Genomic DNA, 19,708 nt, shown 5'->3' on the forward strand with positions numbered 1-19,708 from the left:
ATTAGTTTCAAATTCTTACTAAAGTTATTTTTCTTATTCTGTGTATTCTTCAATATAGTATCCCTATGTCTGATCAATATGTAAGTTGATCTGAAATTCTGCTTATCTGACTCTTTCTTTTCTTCCTTTCTCTTGGTTTTTGGTTGTTTTGTTCTTCTGGCTCTTCTGGTAATTTTTAAAAATTGAACACCAGATGTTGTACATAAAAATTTGAAGAAATAATTAGAGATTGTAAGTGACATGTTCCTCCAGAGAGGGTTCCCTTTTGCTTGTAGCAAAATTAAAGACGGGGTCAAATAATCTTAACCCTATCTTGAAATGAGCTAATTTGAATCTACGTCTCCGTGAAGACCTAACTGAGGGGGATGGGAGGGGAGAAGAGGGAAATTCTCCAATGTACATGATGTACATTCCAAAGCCAATCACTAAGCCAAACATGAGACGGAGGGAGGGGGAGGGAGGGGGTGGGAACTGGAGAAGGGCTGAGTGATGTGTACTTGTATGCCTCCACCATCTTTAACTCCATTAAGATGTATGCCTACAATACACAAAAAAATTAAAAAATAAAATATAATACTAAAATAATTACTGAAAAAACCAGACTTCCTACCCACGAATATGATATCCTCTTCTAGGTCATATTTCTTTCCACTTTTAATTTTCTTGTTAATGGGCTTTGGACACCTGTTCGATTTATTCATGGTTTTTTATATTTATATAATTGTATTATATATAAGTCAGGTGTGGTGGTGCACGCTTGTAATCTCAGTACCTGTGAGGCTGAGACAGGAGGATCGCACAGGTTCGAAGCCAGCCTCAGCTACTTAGTGAGGCTCTCAGCAACTTAGTGAGACCCTGTTTCCAAATAAAGTATAAAATAGGTTTGGGAGTGTAGCCCGGAGGTAGAAGGCCCCTGGGTTCCATCCCCAGTACAACAACAACAACAACAATAATAATAATAATAATAATAATAATAATAATAATATAAGTATATTATATAATTAGTATAAGGAATAAAATATTGTTTAAATAGGTAAAACTAGAAAGTATTTTACTTTTCTTTGTAGTTTCTTTATATTTATCTATATTTTCTAAGAAATTTAATTATGATTTATTCTATTTTTTAATTTATTTTTTTGTGGTGCTGGGGATGGAACCTGGGTGCATTCTACCTCCAAGCTATATCCCAGCCCTATTTATTTTTTATTCTTTATTTTGAAACAGGGTCTCACTGAGTTGCGAAAGGCCTCGCTAAGTAGCTGAGGCTGTCTGCAAACCGTGATCCTCCAATCTTCACCTCCCAAATGCTGAGATTACAAGCGTGCATCACCATGCCTGGCTAATTATGATTAATTGTAATAAAAATAATTTAATTCTATTGAAATAATTTTTGCTTCTATTAAAATATGACATATGCTCTTTCTTGGTTACTGTGTTGAAATTACTGATTTTAAATATTTAACCAATCTTTCATTCGTTATATAAATTACAAATACTACATTTCTAATTAATATTACTCAAATATATTTATTTGGTGTTACAATTTGTAATTTAACCATGATTATTTTATATATTCTGTGAGCAACTGTATCATCTGAAAATAATGAGAATGTAATTTTCTTATTTTTATCTTTACATATTTTAAACATCTAATCTTACTGCTCTAGGATATTATTGTGCTGTCAGAATGTTATGTAAGGCATTCAGTACAACATTGAATAGATGCAATTATAGTTGAGGTATCCTTATCTTACCATTGATTATAAGGGGAATGCTTTCACCATCTCATTATTAGGTTTGATTTTTTTGAAGGATTTTGGTAGATTTATTTAATTAGGAAAATTTACTTTTCATTTTATTTTACCAAGAAGTTTTATCATTAATAGATGTTTATTTTATTTATTTATTTATTTATTTATTTATTTATTTATTTATTGTGGTACTGGGGTTCCTGGAAACCCTTCTACATCCAGGCTACACTCCCAGACCTATTTTATATATATTTTTTATTTGGAAACAGGGTCTCTCAAGCCAGCAAGACTGGCTTCAGACCTGCGCGATCCTCCTATCTCCACCTCCCAAGCGGGGGGATTACAAGTGTGTGCCACCACGGCCGGCTAATAGATGTTTAATTTTATTGAAAAAATTCTCCATTAAAAAATACCATGTGCTCACACTTTGTTACTGTGTTGAACTATACTTAAAGGTTTTAAATATTAGAACAATCTTTCTTTCTTGTGTTATACTTAATACTCTATAGAAACACGAGTTATACTAACCCCCTAGAAAGAGGGTTTTCCTTTTTCTGTGTAAGAATCTGTATAATATGAGAAGTATGTGTACTTAAAATATTTGCTTGCATTTCCTTGTTGTATTAGCCAGGGTTCAATCAAGGAAGCAAGTCCTGGTTATTATGCAATAGGTAATTTGCTATAGAAATTAAATCTTTCATAATGGTGAAAGGATCCGGGAAAGTAGTGTCTGGAAAGAGGATTTGGAGGATCAGAGTCGAGTCACTGATCCAGACCCGTGATGCAATGGGATGCGCGGACAAGTTGGAGTTGGCAGGGAGAGCTGCGAAGGCAGTCACACCCAGCTTCCCAAGTGAGAGCAGGTGGGGGAGTTGGCAGCAAAGCCTGTGGGATGTTGATCTCTGTGCCTGGCAGTGGGCCTGAGATCACTGGTGTGTACTGAGGCCGATAGTCAGGAAAAAGAGATACACACCAAGATATCACACCAAGGGTGATCTGCAGCCTGGAAGCCATCACCACATGAAAGAGAGGATTCTCTGACCACTGTGCCTCTGTCCGCATCTGATGGTTAGTATCATAGAAACATACAGGGATGAACTTCCAGGATGTGCTTGCAGCCTACCTGCCTGACTCGGAACAGTGCCAGGGAGTGGAGCCTGACATTTCCCTTGTTGCTTGCACAGTCCTCTAGCTACAGAAACCCTACTTCAGGCAGGCCTGGCTTGGAGCCCAGGAGCTCACAGCGAAATGGTCACAGGAAGCTTTCTCATTTGAGGACTTAAAAAATAGAAAACAAAAACACAAAGAGACACAGCAAAACATAAAATATTTCCTGTCACAGCTTCTTAAATTGACTAGGGTCGTTTTCGTTTTTCCCAGCCTGTTTCTTTGTTTGGGGTATGTTTGTTGTATACATCATGGGATACAAAACAACTTTAGAAACTCATAAACAACTTGTTTAGACATGTCCATTGTATACAGCATGGGGCATAAGCTCAGAAACTCATAAGCAACTTGTTTTGATGTGCCAGCATATGGTCCAGACCAACACACCTATGCTGCAATTGATACCCGACCCTTGGTTCATGAATCTCTTCCTGCATTTGATGGACTTAAATCATCAGTACATTTGTGGAAATGACAAGCATCTGGTAAGGTTTGAAAAGTCTGCCAAAGTCACTTGACAAGAACCCTATAAAAAGAGCAGCTTTTTTTTGACAAACAGCCCGCTGAGCTTTGTTCACACCGTGGCAAGTCTACCGTGAGTACAACTCTGATCTAGTGACATTGCTTCAGCCCAGCTCTTTGATGACCAAGGGTCAGTGTGACTCTTCAGCCTTGCCGTGCCTGGACCAGCTGCAGAATCTCTTCTTCCATTACTGGGCTTGGTTTGTTACATCCTCTTACCCTTACTTGTCTGTAGCTTGTTATTTAATCATTATTTAAAGTGTTCGAATGATAGAATTTGTATATTGTCCAGTATATTTGCCCATCTAAATTGTTAGAATTATTAATGTGAATGGTATCATTTGATGCTCATTTATAGCCAAAAGTCTTTGGCAAAGCAGCCACCAGCATCTGAAACTTGCTTAACCTCACTTATAGAATCTCCTAATAATTTCCTGCATGCTATAACCTTTGAGTGTTGAAAAAACCTTGTGACATTGTGGAAAGATACACATCATGTGTGACACGATTTACTGGCCCTGTGGTCCATTGATCACAGTGTGTGTGTGTGTGTGTGTGTGTGTGTGTGTGTGTGTGTGTTGAGGATTTATTTAGTATTGCCATCACATTTTCAATCATACAACAATCAATATTCACATTCAAAGGGCATTAGTTGGAAACCCAAGCTGATAGGTAGAACCAGAACCATATGGATTTGAAGAAATAGTGTACTCAGCCTTTACTGGGGGCTCCAGGAGCAACCAGACATTTAGTCACATAGAATTTTAATCCAGTATTGTATACCATGAGACCATGAGAGTTGGAAAGTAAAAATGTTCAGTCTGAAATATGCAAAATAAAATCTTAGATTAAAAACTATTATTTTTAAAATTTAGGTTTTTTAATATTTTTAGTGAAAATGTGAAGCTATGAGAAAGGAAGACCTCTCAGGATCTTACTGACTAAAAAACACAAGCTACATTTTTTCTGAAACACGACCAGGTTGCTGATGAGACAGCATGGCCTAGACATTGGTCCTAATTTCTAAGGTATCAGAGTTATTGAAAAGCTGTGAGGAAGCAGGGATTTCCTGTTGTGAGGATAATGGCATGTTATGGGTTATTGTGGTCTCTTGTCATTTCTTTGATTAGTACTGAAATTCTGAATGAAGTACACAAATATAATCCAGCCCTTTAAGCCTTCAAAAATGCTCCCTTCTACAGGAAAACAACAATACATTTGTGCTTAAGGAAAGAAGAACTTGGAGGAAATTATGGTTATTATTTTTCAGAAATAATAGTAATCAAAAATGGGCCTTTTGATCTTCTAAGATATCAACTGTCATTTAAAGCAAAATTAAATACTGAAGAAATATAAATTACTTTGAGAAAGGCATCATACTGAATAGTTAACTAATATTCATAAGCCTCAAGTCATATTCCCCAACAAGTCTTTACCAAAATTTCTATAAAATATCCAATTGAAAACATGTTCTTCAATTCCTTTTCTTCTGATTTCTAGTGTAACTAAGTCCACATAGTTGAGGAGAAATGAAAGAAAAAGATAAGCAAAGGGCTAGTTAAGGCAAAAACTATATAATCTAAAACCCTGAGCAATCCAACATTACTGTATCAGGTAAGTTGTGTTATCTGTTAGTGATAATGGCTTCAAGGAATATATTTCATTAGAATATCATGTAAAATGTTACTTTATAGAGTTAGAGATAGATTTCAACTTTTTGTATGTATGTGGTACCAGAGATGGAATCCAAGGGCATTCTACCTCTGAGCTACATCCCCAACCCTATTTTTATTTTTATTTTGAAGCAGTGTCTCACTGGGTTGATGAGTCTCACTACTTGCTCTGGCTGTCCTCAAACCTGTGATCTTCCTGTCTCAGCCTCCCAAGTATTGGGATTACAGGCATGTACCACCACATCTGACTTTTAACTTTTTAAGAAAAGAGATGAAGTGGCAAGCTGGGAAACTCACTTTAGTTCACCTCTAACATCCACTTCAACTAGAATTAACTACTTAACCAAGTGTACAAGCCGGTCATAGTGGCATATGCTTGTAATCCCAGTACCTGGGAGGCTGAGACAGGAGGATCACAAGTTCAAAGCCAGCCTCAGCAATGTAGTGAGGTTCATAAACTTAGACCCTGTTTGCGAATAAAAAAAATTTAAAAAATCAGGCTATGGCATAGCTTGGAGGTAGAATAATGCCTCTAGGTTCAATCCTCAGTACCAAAAAAAAACCCCAAAAAACAAAAAAAAACCAAGTGTAAAATAAAATGTTGATGTGTTCTGTGATTTTATTTAAATAATTAGAAGGAAATGATTGCTTTTCATAATGCAAATAAATCATTTAACAGCTTACAATCTCATATGTAAAAATAAGTAAAAATTCTGGAAAAACACAGAAAGGGAAACTTTACCACTTTTCATTGGGGAAAAGTGCTTTGAGGAAAAGGATAATGACTGAAAAACACTGAAGTCTTTAGGAAAATCTTTAAAAAGTCACTGTTTAAATCTTTAAAAACTAAATGTTCAAAGATTTTAAAATTAGTGATCTAATTCTGAAGCAATCCGTGTGTAAATGATTATCCTTTTCATTAATTTATCCCACTTGATTCTATTTCATTAATTATTCCCAGTTCATTCACTAGCATGGACCACACCAATGATAAATGATTTCAGTGTATATTAATAATGCTTATAATATTCCAGCCATTTCATGAAATTGATGCTAAAAGTTCTATTCAGATCAAAGAAATTACTTTGTAAGTCAGAAAACCAGTGATGATGGCCTTCTTTATCCCCAGAGTAGCCTGAGGTTGAAAAGGGGGGAGGGACCCAAATCTACCTGTATCAACTACTGAAGACAGTATATATTAACAATTTGAGTTTCTGATGAGTTACCGAGTGATTTGTCTGGTTGCTCTTATTTGAAAATCATCAGTGGGGTGGCTTGAAGGAAGAACAGAAGCAACCTCGCATCTGCCTCCAAGATACTGAGTAGGAGATGAGCTGTCCAGCTTGTGTACCCTTCCAATTCTTCAAAAAAAGCACACTGTCCATCCACATGGGTTGTTCCTTTTGACAGTCCTCTTAGTTCCAGTTTTAACTGAGTGGCTCTGTCTGGCTTGGTGGCTCTGGGATCCTCTGTTCCCACGATGTGCTAGCTGACTGGAGAGAATAGGGCTTCCCAGGTCCCACAGCAAGAGGCTCTGCCCCAGCGGAGGGTGGACTCAAGTTCTGCTTCATCGCCTGGGTACTGTTATCACAGGAGGGTGTGATCCGGCAGCCTTGCTCCAAGCCTGTTCCATATAGGTGGAGCTCCTGTGTCCACGAAGTTGGTAGCTCTGACCCTATACCAAAAAATAAAAAAAGGGAGAACATGAAAGGAGGAAGAAAGAAGAAGAAATTTCAGTATTCACACTATTCACAATATCCAAGAAAAGAGACCCTAGTAATAGTAGTTGAAGAATAGATCTGAAATATGAGATACAAAGGAAACCCAACCTCAAACTATGTAGACTGAATTTTTTTTAATTAAAAATGTCTTGGTTGGCTGGGTATGGTGGCGCATGCTTGTAATTCCAGGATTCAGGAGTCAGAGACTGGAGGATTGCGGTTTGTGGACAGCCTCAGCTACTTAGCAAGGCCCTTCGCAACTCAGTGAGACCTTGTTTCAAAAATAAAAAGACTAAAAAATAGGGCTGGGGGTATAGCTCAGAGGCACAATGGTCCTGGGTTCTATCCCCTGTACTGCAAAAAAAAAAAAAAATCTTGGTTGGTTGAGATGATTCAAATAACCTGAGATTTCTCTTTAGCATCTCTGTACTCCTGTCTCCCCATCTGACCATCACGACTTGGGAACAGAGCTGAGGTTTCTTTGTTTTTTGTTTTTTGGGGATTTTTTTTTGGGGGGGGGGTCCTGGGGGTGGAATCCAGAGGCTTTCTACCTCTGGGCTATATTCTCTGATCTATTTTATATTTTATTTGGTAACAGGGTCTCACTAAGTTGCTGAGATCCTCATTAAGTAGCCAAGGCTGGCTTCAAACCCATGCGATCCTCCTGTCTCAGCCTCCCAAGTGCTGGAATTACAAGCATGCACCACCACACCCGGCTGATGAGGTTTTTATTTATTTCATTGTCCTGGGAATCAAACCGAGGAACATTCTACCTATGAGCCACACTCCAAGCCCTTTAAATTTATTTTGAAACAGTGTCTTACTCAGTTGCTGAGGGCCTTGCTAAGTTGCTGAGGTGGACCTCCAACCTATCGATCCTACTGTCTCGACCTCCCAGGTACTGGAATTACAGGTGTGCACCACCACAACTGACTATAGCTCAGGTTTTAAATGCACCTGCATCCCTTTCTTCTAGTGTGGTTCTCTGTCCCTAACATGGTGCTCTGCATTTATTTATTTACTTATTTGGGAAGGGTTACTGAGGATTAAACCCAGAGACATTTGACCTCTGAGCTACACTCTCAGCCCTGTTTTTTTTTTTTTTAATTGTGAAACAGGGTCTCAATAAGTTACTGAGGCTGGCTGAGAAACTGTAACCCTCCTGTTTCAGCTTCCCAAGTACTGGGACCACAGGCCTGTGCGAACACACCTGGCGGATGCTCTGAATTTAACTTGTGCCAGTTGATATAGGCTTAGTCAATGAAAATGCCTCTATAGATCTTCACTAGGACTGTGTTTTCATGGGCCTTCCAAGAACAGAAAAGGGATTGGTTCTTTCATCATATTAATGATCAAAATTCTGAATTCTCCTTCTGTTATTTTCTGTACCTCTATATCAGTGACTTCCAAGGTCAGAGGTTATAAGGATCTATCATTGTCTTGGTGGCCTTTTTTCTCGTGTTCTCAGTGTTCTTAGATTTGCATCTCTGTTGTGTTGGTTTCATCTTTCTCTTTCTGTGAGAGTCTTATGTCTAATAGTTATGGGTCCCAGGCTGGGTGTATATTTTAGACTCAAATCATCTAGCTCATGTTCTCAAGACTTTTAGTATGGCTCCAAATATATCTTTAAAAGGATACGGTACCTGCAAATGACAATGGTAGTTTAAGAACAAAACATATTTTAACATACACCATATTCTACCATTCTATTTTTCAAAATTTTGTTAAGAGCAAAAATCATTCTTTTTTTTTTTCTTTTCCTTGTGCTACTGGGGATTGAACTCTGAAGCATTCTAGCTCTGAGCTATAACCCCAGCCCTATTTTACTTTCTTATTTTGAAACAGAGTCTCACTAAGGTGTGGAGGGCCTCAATAAGCAGCTGAGGATGGCTGCGAACCCATGAGCCTCCTGTCATGGCCTCCCAAATACCCAACTGCAAAGTCATTCTTTATCTCCTCCCCACCCTACCTCCCCACCAATCCCTAGCTACACTTTCACCCCAGGCACTTATGAGCCGGCTTGACAGGATCAGATTGTGACACTCACATTGAGAGACAGGTGAGCGGCCCCCAGAAAATGGGTCAAAATGTTCATAGCGGAGTACACAAAAAATAGACATTTTAATCTATCCCTGAGTACTGAGATAACTATGGGTCCTCAGTTGTTTTCTGAGTGTAACCACATTTTGTCAATCCATCAAGCTACTGATTGATTGCAAAATTATATATCTGCTCTAAAGCAGATTACCTTCAAAAGAATGATAGGCTTTTAGCTGCTTAGGAAAAAGCAGTTTGTAATTGTAAGATACGGTTACTTTCTAGTAGTGCTACCAAAGCAACTGTAGAAAATACTGAATTTTTAGATTATCCAAACAGCAATAACTATATATTTTAAAACCTCTATTATTTATTGTACTTTTTATACTTAATTCTTAAATGTATCTTAATATCCAGACCTGATTCAAATTTGGCAGTAAGGTTTTACTGAATTCAGTATTGGGGATTACATGGCAGCGGATGTACAAGAAGTGCACTTAGAGGGACGGTCCCAGAATTAGAAGCCTATGTTCTTTTTATAAAGAAATCTGAAAAGGAGGTGTGGTGATCAGCATCAAAAGCAAATGTCAGAAAACACAAGTAGAGCTGACGCCGAACTGGCTCCTTTCGTGAGCAGAGGAACAGCTTTGGCTAGCTCAGAGATCCTCAAAGACTCACGACAAAAGCGTGTCCAACAAGGTCTTCTGGTTTGGGAAGAGGCATGATGATATCTGAGATCCAAACCCAAGAGGTCTCTCATAATTCCACTCAGCAAACGTATCGTATGAACTGAGATTTAATTCCATGTCTACTTGAAGCACATTGAGTTTCAGAGCTGCCTAAGAACCTGCGTTAATCTTCTGCTCCCTCTGTGAGCCAAATGGACTTCAGAGACAGCTGGGATCTGGCTTATTGAAGTCTAGCCTTCAATAAGAACCAAACAACTAAAATCCCTGGGACAATGCCCAACTCAGCTTAGGTTCACAGAAACCTTTTCCATCAGAACACACATTTTCTTGGAGCCACGAACAATTTCACTGGATCTACAGCTATAGCTACAATATGGATCCCAACCCTTAAGAATGATCTTAAAACCCCTACCTAATTCAAAATAAGGAGCCACTCACTACACTCGCTCAAAGTGATCTGGCAGACTATTACAGGACTAGAGTTTTGAGTGGGCACAGTAACCTCATAGAAGACCTAAGTGCAGTCCAAATTTGTTTCTCTAAAGGTCCAAGATGTTTCAGTACAGTCTAGATGTCCACAGAGCTTATACAATTTTAACTACTGTTTTTGTGGTTAGATGAGACTTTTCCCTGGCAAACATTCAGGATCCAGGTAAAGAGAGCCATTCACCAGTCTCCAGGGAGGAAAGCTGGCCAGCATCTGTTGCCTGGCCATTCTTGCCAGCCAGAGGCAGACTCCCATTCTGCAGGTCTTGGTGTTCCTTTATTACCACAAACTGCAGGAAAGAAAAAGGAGAGAGGAACATGGTTATGGTTCACAAGTCCTCTGGGCATATGTTAACCCGTCTAGGGCTCTACCACATTCATCCCATGAAAGGTGGAGTTAGAAGGAAGGCTCTCTCAAGATTACATTTTTAATTAGAAACCTATGCTACTTTCTGTTCAAGAAATTAGGCACTACCAACAACTTCACTGAAGCATCCATCCTAATTCTGAAATCCCAACTTGGGTCACGGATCTCCAGAGGCTACCATTTCACTGTAAGTAATCTAAGAAGCTATAAGTATTCTAAGCATCGTTCACTGGTAAGACAAATAATATCACATACATATGTGCCACAACTGCCACATATATATTATTTATAATATATCATCTAATTATATAATATATCATATTATATACATGCTACGTAATATGTCCAGATCACACATCACATAATAAATTAAATATAATCCATTGATTTATATTTTATGATAAATGCATTATATATAATACAATAAATAATATAATTATGATTATATTATATATGTGTACATTACACATTATATATACACACAAATTCATCTCAATATGCTACCAAGTTCTGAGTAATTTGGGGTCATATATGATAACTAATAGTGAAGCTGCTATTTTGCAAGGATTCGTCAAATGTTTTCTCGTGGTTGAACAGGTTGCAATTCTAAACAGGAGGCTCAGGAAACCACTCCTCTTCGATCTACAAAATGATTGCTTTTGTCAATATTTGGATTGTCCAAAACTGAATGGGCACTTGGAATGCAGGTTGAGCAGAGTTCATGGGCTCACATTCAGGCTAGATCGATTAGATATTATAATAGATCAGAGATAAAGGGGGGAAGAAGTGGCCCGTGCTCTAGGGTAGGGGACAGAGTGGGTGAAATCCTTCCCTGTCAATCAGGAACCCAGCGGAAAGACGGTGCTGCACTGGTTCAGAAATGGAGCCCAGAACTCAGAGGAAAGGAGAGAGAAACAGAAACAAGGAAAACCTCTTTGCCCATGTTTCTCACTGAGAAAGTGTAGGAAGGGATGATGAGTGGAGTCAAATTAGGGAGAAAGGAAGGAAAAGCTGGCAATAAAAGAGTAAATCTCATGAACATATGTTTCCATTTTATTTTTTCACAACACAAATCACCCTTTGTCTCTCTCTCATTAGTGGTCTCTCTGCTGCGACACATTGCAAAGTCAACACAGGACCCACTGTTATGGACACAGGCCCATTATTTCTCACTCAGGTCAAAATCCAGCCCTGCACACTGCAAATGTTCCAATCATGTGCCTCTCTGCCAGACGAACACAGGCCCCAGGATTCTGGGCTGAGAGCGAAAGGCAGCTGAGAGAACCAGATTTGTTTCTGCTGCTTCTGCTCCCAGTTTGGGTGCTCAGCTCTCCCACTCCCACTGATCCCTGCAGCAGCAGCTGGTGTGGACGACAGTTACGACGGAGCCCAGCAGCCGGGCTTCCAAAGAGCCCCGAGCCAGCAAGCTGCTCATGCCAGCAAATGGTTTTGATCTTTTTCTTGTTTTAAAGACACACAGAGATTGTGTTTCTCCTTCTTTCTCATGATTTAAATGAGATGAATTAAGCTTGCAATCGAACACCTGAATGAAGTGCCCTATAGACTGCCAAGCACCATGTGGGTAATTTAGAAGTCCACAGTTGTAAGGCCTCAAAGAATGGAGCACACTCTGCAAATCCTCCTCGAATCACATGGCGTGGAATTTATAGACAGAGGAGCTCTTAGGGATCAGCTAACCCGAGCCCCATGTTGCTCAGAAGAGGAAGCAGAGGACCACAGAGGTTAGAAGACTCGCTGCAGATGAGTGGGGCAGGAAGACTAGGGCTCACATTTCTCATTTTATTTCTGTACTCAAGCTCAACCAAAAAAAAATAAGAGAACAGTGAAGGCTTGTAACAAGTAGGGAGAGACGATCACCTGTTAGTCAAAGGCACTGCCACAAGAGAGCTTGTCTCTGGGAATGCATGTGGAGTTAGGGGCAGGGGAGAGAGAGGGGGAAATAGCCTGGGAAGCATTCCAACTCTGCCCTTATCCTGCAAAACTTCTTCCTAAACGTTCTTCCCTAAAGTCTCAGTGCTCCAGGGTCCTGCTCCACATTCCAGCCTGCTGCACAACGTATGCCACAAACAATACCACCAGCACCCTCAATCAGTCAAGTAGCCTCTGACATTTAAACTGTGTTAACTGCATTCAGAGAGCCTCCCCTCTCCCAAGTCTGCCCTCTCGTGGTCCAAGATCAACATTGAAGTGGGTGATCTACTAAGCATCCTGAACTTTGGGATCCACTATTTTTTTTTTTTTAAGATTTAAAGAAGTTTATTAGAAAGATAGAAATACAGCCCATGCCAAAATGGCGTGAGGGGGTGACTCGAAATGAATACACCCACCACTATGCTTTTTAAAAAAATATTTAGAGTTGTTAAATAAGATACAGAGCATCCAAGCAGCAAACTCAAATTTGACTTTGAATTAAACTTGAACTTCTCACTATAAGTATAAATTTAAGCATTGGGTATTTATTTTGTTAAGTCTGGCAACCATTTTTGTTACTGAAGTTTAGGGACTTAAAATGTGGGTGAAAAAAGAAATATTTAAAAAACTAAGAGCATAATCTTGAATTTTAAAGGTATTCATCTGAAAGGAGTCCCCTCAAAGTTGGGGAAAACTTCACATAACACCAATATCTAAGTTATAGATACAAAGTATGTGGCGAAAAAAAAATCCCTACAGTTTGGCTGGGCGTGGTGGCGAACGCTTGTAATCCCCGCGCTTGGGAGGCGGAGACAGGAGGATCGCGCAGGTTCGAAGCCAGCCGCGCTGGCGTAAGAGACCCTGTTTCAAAAATATAAAATAGGTTTGGGAGTGTAGCCCGGAGGTAGAAGGGCTTCCAGGAACCCCAGTACCACCAAAAAAAAAAAAAAAAAATCCCTACAGTTCTTGTGACACTAAATTATAACACATTTGGTTTTATTTATTTATTATTATTATTATTATTATTATTATTATTATTATTATTATTATTAGTGGTGGTGGTGGTGGTGGTGGTACTTGGGTTCCTGGAAGCCCTTCTACTTCCGGGCTACACTCCCAGACCTATTTTATATATTTTTTTTTAATTTTTGGAAACAGGGTCTCTTAAGCCAGTGTGTCTGGCTTCGAATCTGCGCGATCCTCCTGTCTCCACCTCCCAAGCACGGGGATTACAAGCGTGCGCCACCACGCCCGGTCATTTGCTTTTATTTTAACTCATCAGATTCCCTTACTTTAGGACACAGCCTCCCCCTCCAGCTGCCCTGGCTGATGTGCTGTCAGCTAACACTGCCGCCAGCTGGAAGCCCTAACAGATTCCAGTAGCTCTGAGCTCAGTGCAGAATGAGGGGGAATGCATGAGGACGCACATCAGGCCGATTCCTAGCTTTCTCTACTTTGGTCACGTTACCCAAGGTTGAGGGCCAGAAGACATCCCAGCCTCGCTGTCAGCAGGCCCACCACTGCTCGCTACTCGGCTCGACTCTTCGTAAGGATTCTTTGGATTTTTCAGTAGCAGCTTCTGAGTCCTAAGAGAAAGCCAAAATCTGAGACAATCTCAAAATAAAACACTCATCCCACTCCCTGATGGGGAAATACCTTGTCAGAGGAAAACTAGCTACGGTAGCATTGTTAACTAGGCAGCCAGGAGCTGCTGCTCCCAGCAATGCCGACAGCCCTGGATGGAATTCAGTGAAAAGAAAAAGAAAAGGTTCTGACAAGTTTTACTCTTTTTTTTTTTTTTGGTGGTACGGGGGCCCTTCTACTTCCGGGCTACACTCCCAGACCTATTTTATATTTTTATTTGGAAACAGGGTCTCTTAAAGCCAGAGAGGCTGGCTTGGAACCTGCACGATCCTCCTGTCTCTGCCTCCCAAGCGCGGGGATTACAAGCATGCGCCACCACGCCCGGCTACTTTTTTTTTTTAAGAAATAGTTCTTTTGATTTTAGGCAAGTGCTCTGCCCTGAGCTATACTCCCAGACCTTCTTGTACATTTTATTTCAAGACAGAGTCTTGCTAAATTGTGCAGTTTGGCCTCAAACTTGTTATTCTCCTGCCTCAGCCTCCTGAGTAGCAAGAATAACAGCCCTGCACCACTGCACCCAGTAATGTCGTAGTCATCATCTCCTCCTCCTCCTCCTTCTCCTCCTCCTCCTCCTCCTCCTCCTCCTCCTCCTCCTCCTCCTCCTCCTCCTTCTTCTTCTTCTTCTTCTTCTTCTTCTTCTTCTTCTTCTTCGTCTTCTTCTTCTTTTTTTGTCTTCTTTTTGTACTGGTGTTTAAACTCAGGAGTTTTACCTCTTAGGGACACCCCCAGGCCTTTTTATTTTGAAACAGGGTCTCACAAAGTTTTTATGCCCTAGCTTGGAACCTGCAATCTTCCTGTCTCAGCCTCCCAAGCACTGGAATTACAGACAGGCGTCACCATGCCTGGCTTATTCCACTGCTTATGATTTAGTAAGTGAAGTTGGGGGTGGTGGCATATGCTTGTAATCCCAGCGCTTGTAAGGCTGAGACAGGAGGATCACACAAGTTCAAAGCCAGCCTCAGCTACTTAGTGAGGCTCTCAGCAACTTAGTAGACCGTGTTTCCAAATAAAGTATAAAATAGGTCTGGGAGTATAGCCTGGTGGTAGAAAAGCCCCTGGGTTTCACCCCAGTACCACACACACACACACACACACACACACACACACACACACAGATTTAGTAAGTGTAGAAATGAAATTCACCTCAAGGAAACAGGTGTGGGGGGGGACTTAGATAGAGGCTGATAGCAGTGTGAAGACAGTGTCACCTGTAGTAGCGAGCCCCCCACAGCCCCAGGAGGAGCAGCAGGACCAGTACGACCACGCAGACAGCCACCACGGTGATGTTCCGCTGCTGCCCGTGGCCAGCATGGCGCAGTTCCCACCATCTCAGGTCTCGGTGCTGACATCGCTCCCCGACATAGCCCACGACACAGCTGTGACAACACATAAATGAAAGCCATCAGAGAGCCCTGGCCAAGGCCGCTGGCTCTTTTCACACTCGGCACCGAGCCCCCACCCCACCCCGTCAGCCTCTGCACTGCCAGACTCCACTGAGGGCAGTCCATCAGGGGCAGTGGAAGGCGCTGCAGCCTATAAGCTAGCTAACGCAGCGTGGACTTCCCCTTCAGTCTGTTTGCCCTGGGATTGATGAGGGACTATTTGCATACCACCTCTATAAGGAATTACAGAACATCCATTAGAGATCAGTTGCTCTTGGGTGAAAATCCTGAGGAGCCACCTTTTAAAACCAACACAAAGCCCTTTCTGCCCCAAGAGCCAAGGGAGTTGTGGAAACAAATATTTGGCCAGATTGCAATGAGCATGGGTCACAGGAAAGAAGGGTTTGAAGACAGGCTCGCTGAGTTGAAATAAAGAGTGTGTGTAGTCCTAAACAGAGCACAGCAGCAGCTGCAGAGGAAATATTTTGTCCATTACACACACACACACACACACACACACACACACACACACACCCTGGCCCAAGAGAAAAGGTCACGATGGTAGCACATGAGAATTCACTTATTTTCTTCAAGAGGGCAACACCTATATGGAGAGGAAAGGGTCAGTCATTTACCCAGAAGCACCTGACTGTCTAATGAAATTGTTACTAGCACTATCAGTGACCAATTTATCTTTAAAGTAAATGAAACAATGCTGCCACCTGGTGGGAATGTTCGTTTCCAGAAAGTGTCCTGGGTAAACAATTGCATTCTATTATTCCTCCTAAGAGCATCGACTTTAAAAACCCACTATTATGAATCCCCTCCCCATGGTCCCTATCTATCCATCTGTGCCCCCACCTTCTACGCAGAGAACTGGTATTACCTTGTCACAGGTGCCTGGCAAGCTTTCTTTGAGAGGAAGGAGGAAAAGGAACAAGTATTTGACCAGCATCGTGTGTGCCTGACATCATAGCGAGGTGCTCGTACCCACTTTGTTTTGATGCCATTTTCCCATCTTACAGGTGAGGACATGAGGCCCAAAGACTTATGTAGCATGTATAGCATCACACAGCTAATGAGCAACAGGTTTCATTCAACTGATTCTCTGATGTCAAAGCCTATGTTCTTTCCCTTATATTATGTTGCTTCAAAAAAGGGCTTTTTTGTTCTGTTCATCTCCGAAAAACTTTTTGTCTAAAAGTGACCATGTAAGAGATGGCAGAATATGAGCGCAGGAGTATAAAGGTCCACCTTGTGATTCCTAGCTTTCTTGGACGTTGTTTTGATTGTAGCTATCTTTGGTTGTAACTATTTACTATCAATGCCTCTAACTAGGCACTTTAAAAATGTTACTGTGTTAATGGGCCACACCTCTGTGCCTCTCAGAGGTTTGGGGGTCTTGAGTATGACAATCTCATGGCCATGAGTCCTCAAAGTCTGAGTCAGGCTGCAACCCTATGGATCCTCAGAATAACCAGCAGTTTGCAAGGAAAGAGAGCATACGCACGGGTCCTCTGGCCACTCACTGGTCCTCCTGCTAAACCAAACGACATCTTTATTGGCCAATTAAGTTTGAGCTTATACATTCAAATAATTTTAAGCCACTCTAGAGTAAATAAAGGTAAAGAAGATTTTTTAATGCGCTGTGATATGCCATGTATTAAAACCTGAAGCCTAGATTCTGTACTACTTTTCAAACTGATTTGGACACACCACCTTATCTTTAACAAACATTTCACAGTCCTGGTGTGGGAGAATTGGTTTAAAGATGACTGCCACTTCTGGAAAACACCAAATGGCGTATGAGGCCCGTGGGTGGAAGGGCCAGGAGGGCCCATGCATGGGAGGCCGTGGCGGCTTCCGCGGAGACTTCAGCAGCGGACTATGGGGTCGCGGTCACCACCGGGGTCGCAGTCAGGGTCGTGGCCAGCTGAGGACAAGGAGTGGATTCTCGTCACCAAGTTGGGTCGCCTGGTTAAGGACATGAAGATCAAGTCCCTGAAGGAGATCTATTTCTTCTCCCTGCCCATCAAGGAGTCTGAGGTCAGCGACTTTTTCTTGGGTGCATCACTCAAGGATGAAGTTTTGAAGATCATGCCTGTGCAGAAGCAGACCCATGCTGGCCAGCACCACCAGGTTCAAAACATTTGTCGCTATTGGGGACTACAACGGTCACGTTGGCCTAGGTGTCAAGTGTTCTAAGGAGGTAGCCACGGCTGTCCAAGGGGCCATCATCTTGGCCAAGCTCTGCACCATCTCTGTGTGGAGAGGCTACTGGGGGAACAAGATCGGCAAGCCCCACACTGTCCCTTGCAAGGTGACAGGACGCCATGGCTCTGTACTGGTGCGCCTCATCCTACCCCCAGAGGCACTGGCATCATGTCAGCCCCTGTGCTCAAGAAGCTGCTACTGATGGCTGGGATTGATAACTGCTACACCTCCACTAGGGGCTGCACTGCCACTTTGGGCAACTTTGCCAAGGCCACCTTTGACGCCATCTCAAAGACCTACAGCTACCTGATGCCAGACCTCTGGAAAGAGACTGTGTTTACCAAATCTTCCTACCAGGAGTTCACAGACCATCTTGTAAAAACCAATACCAAAGTCTCTGTGCAGAGGACCCAAGCTCCAGCTGTGGCTATGACATAGGATTTTCATACCACAAAAATAAAGTGAATGGAACTTGGAAAAGAAAAATAAAGATGACTGCCAGAAGGGGGTGCAGCCAAAGCAAAACAAGAATCAATGAGGACCTCTTCTGAGCTCAAGACATTTCAAGCCTCCAGAGATCGTCCAGGCCAGGAAAGCTTGGAGGAATACTGCGGGCATGGGTGCTTCTGGGGATCACTCCCTGGCACCATCCTGGACAGCCTGCGTGCCACGTCTCTGAGAGGAACTTCCATGTCCTCCATGCAAGGAAGGAAGATCTAGTCCTTCAGGCACCTGCTCTGTGCAGGAAGATGCCTAGGAAGAGTTTCCTAACACACTGGACTGGCAAGCACTCCCTCAAAATGTGTTATTATGGAATTAATAAAACAAAAGGTGAAGTTTGCAGGGCAAGAAAAGGGAAGGAATGAATACTTGACTAAACCACATTTTTACTGAATGTACAATTCAAAAACAAAGTTATGCTCAAATTACTGTGCACACTGATTATACATATATATGTACATATACATATACATATACATATACATATAGTGTGTGTGTGTGGCACTGGGGATGGAACCCAGGGGCCTTCTACCTCTGGGCTACACTCCCAGACCTATGTTATATTTTATTCGGAAACAGGGTCTCTTAAGCCAGCAAGGCTGGCTTCGAACCTGCGTGATCCTCCTGTCTCCACCTCCCAAGCATGGGGATTACAAGCGTGTGCCACCACGCCTGGCCACTGATTATATTTTTAAATATTGCTTTTTGCTGGGCGTGGTGGTGCACACTTGTAATCCCAGCATTCAGGAGGCGGACAGCCTCAGCTATTTAGTGAGGCCCTCTGCAACTTAGTGAGAACCTATTTCAAAATAAAGAATAAAAAATAGGGCAGTGGGTGTAGCTCGGAGGTCAAATGCCCCTGGGTTCCATTCCCAGACCCCCACACAAAATATATATATACATATATATGTATATATATATATATATATATATATATATATCTTTTGATTAAAAGTCTTCAAATGTGAATGTTGCCTCTAGAGCATTTGTCATTTTGTAGAAACTAATGTTTAAAACATTATTAGCGATATATGATATTTTCATCAGGATCTTTTAATACTTTTATTTGTGCATTGTAATCATACATCATGCTAATGAATAGGATGACAGGAATACACGCGCACACAATACTTGGTGCATTTCCTTCTGGATCCCGCCCCTCTCCTCCCCCATTCATGCCACTGAGACTGGCCCTGGTGATTTTATATATGTACATAGAATTATTTATACTGTTACCCTCTTTATGTCTCTGTCCCCTCCTAGTAGTCTATTAAGAAAATTTGCATCTATGTTCATCAAAAATACTGGTTTGTAATTTTCTTCTCTTGAGGTAGCTATTTGGTTTTGGTATTAAGATGAGGCTGGCTTTGCAGAATGAGTTTGATAATATCCTTTCTTTTTCTATTTCATGGAATAACTTGAGAAGGATTGGGCTTAGTTATATAAAGGTCTTGTATAATTTAGCTGGGAATCCATCTGCACCTGGACTTTTCTTTGATGGAAGACTTTTTATTGCTGTTTTGATCTCTCTGCTTGCTATTGGTCTCTTTAGTTTGTCTCTAACCTCTTGGTTCAGTTTAGGTAGGTTGTAAGTGTCTAAAATTTGTCAAATTCTTCTGGGT

General features: G+C 41.4%; 1 protein-coding gene and 1 pseudogene across 2 annotated transcripts in view; one reads left to right on the forward strand and one right to left on the reverse strand.

Annotated features, from left to right (window-relative positions):
* Positions 1-19,708, reverse strand: part of EGF (epidermal growth factor) — a gene marked incomplete at both ends in the record, with an annotated part of 99,223 nt that overhangs the window by 14,375 nt on the left and 65,140 nt on the right. Inside the window, 3 exons of the mRNA XM_080697171.1 lie at positions 10,231-10,336; positions 13,814-13,931; positions 15,198-15,365. Of these exons, the coding sequence (XP_080553297.1) occupies positions 10,231-10,336; positions 13,814-13,931; positions 15,198-15,365 (392 nt within the window). The remainder of the gene's footprint in view (positions 1-10,230; positions 10,337-13,813; positions 13,932-15,197; positions 15,366-19,708) is intronic.
* On the forward strand, positions 17,143-18,023 carry LOC308264487 (small ribosomal subunit protein uS5-like; annotated as a pseudogene). The gene has a single exon. The product of its transcript is annotated as a small ribosomal subunit protein uS5-like (transcript).

The sequence above is a fragment of the Muscardinus avellanarius genome, assembly GCF_963383645.1.
Source record: "Muscardinus avellanarius genome assembly, chromosome: 6".
NCBI lineage: Eukaryota > Metazoa > Chordata > Mammalia > Rodentia > Gliridae > Muscardinus > Muscardinus avellanarius.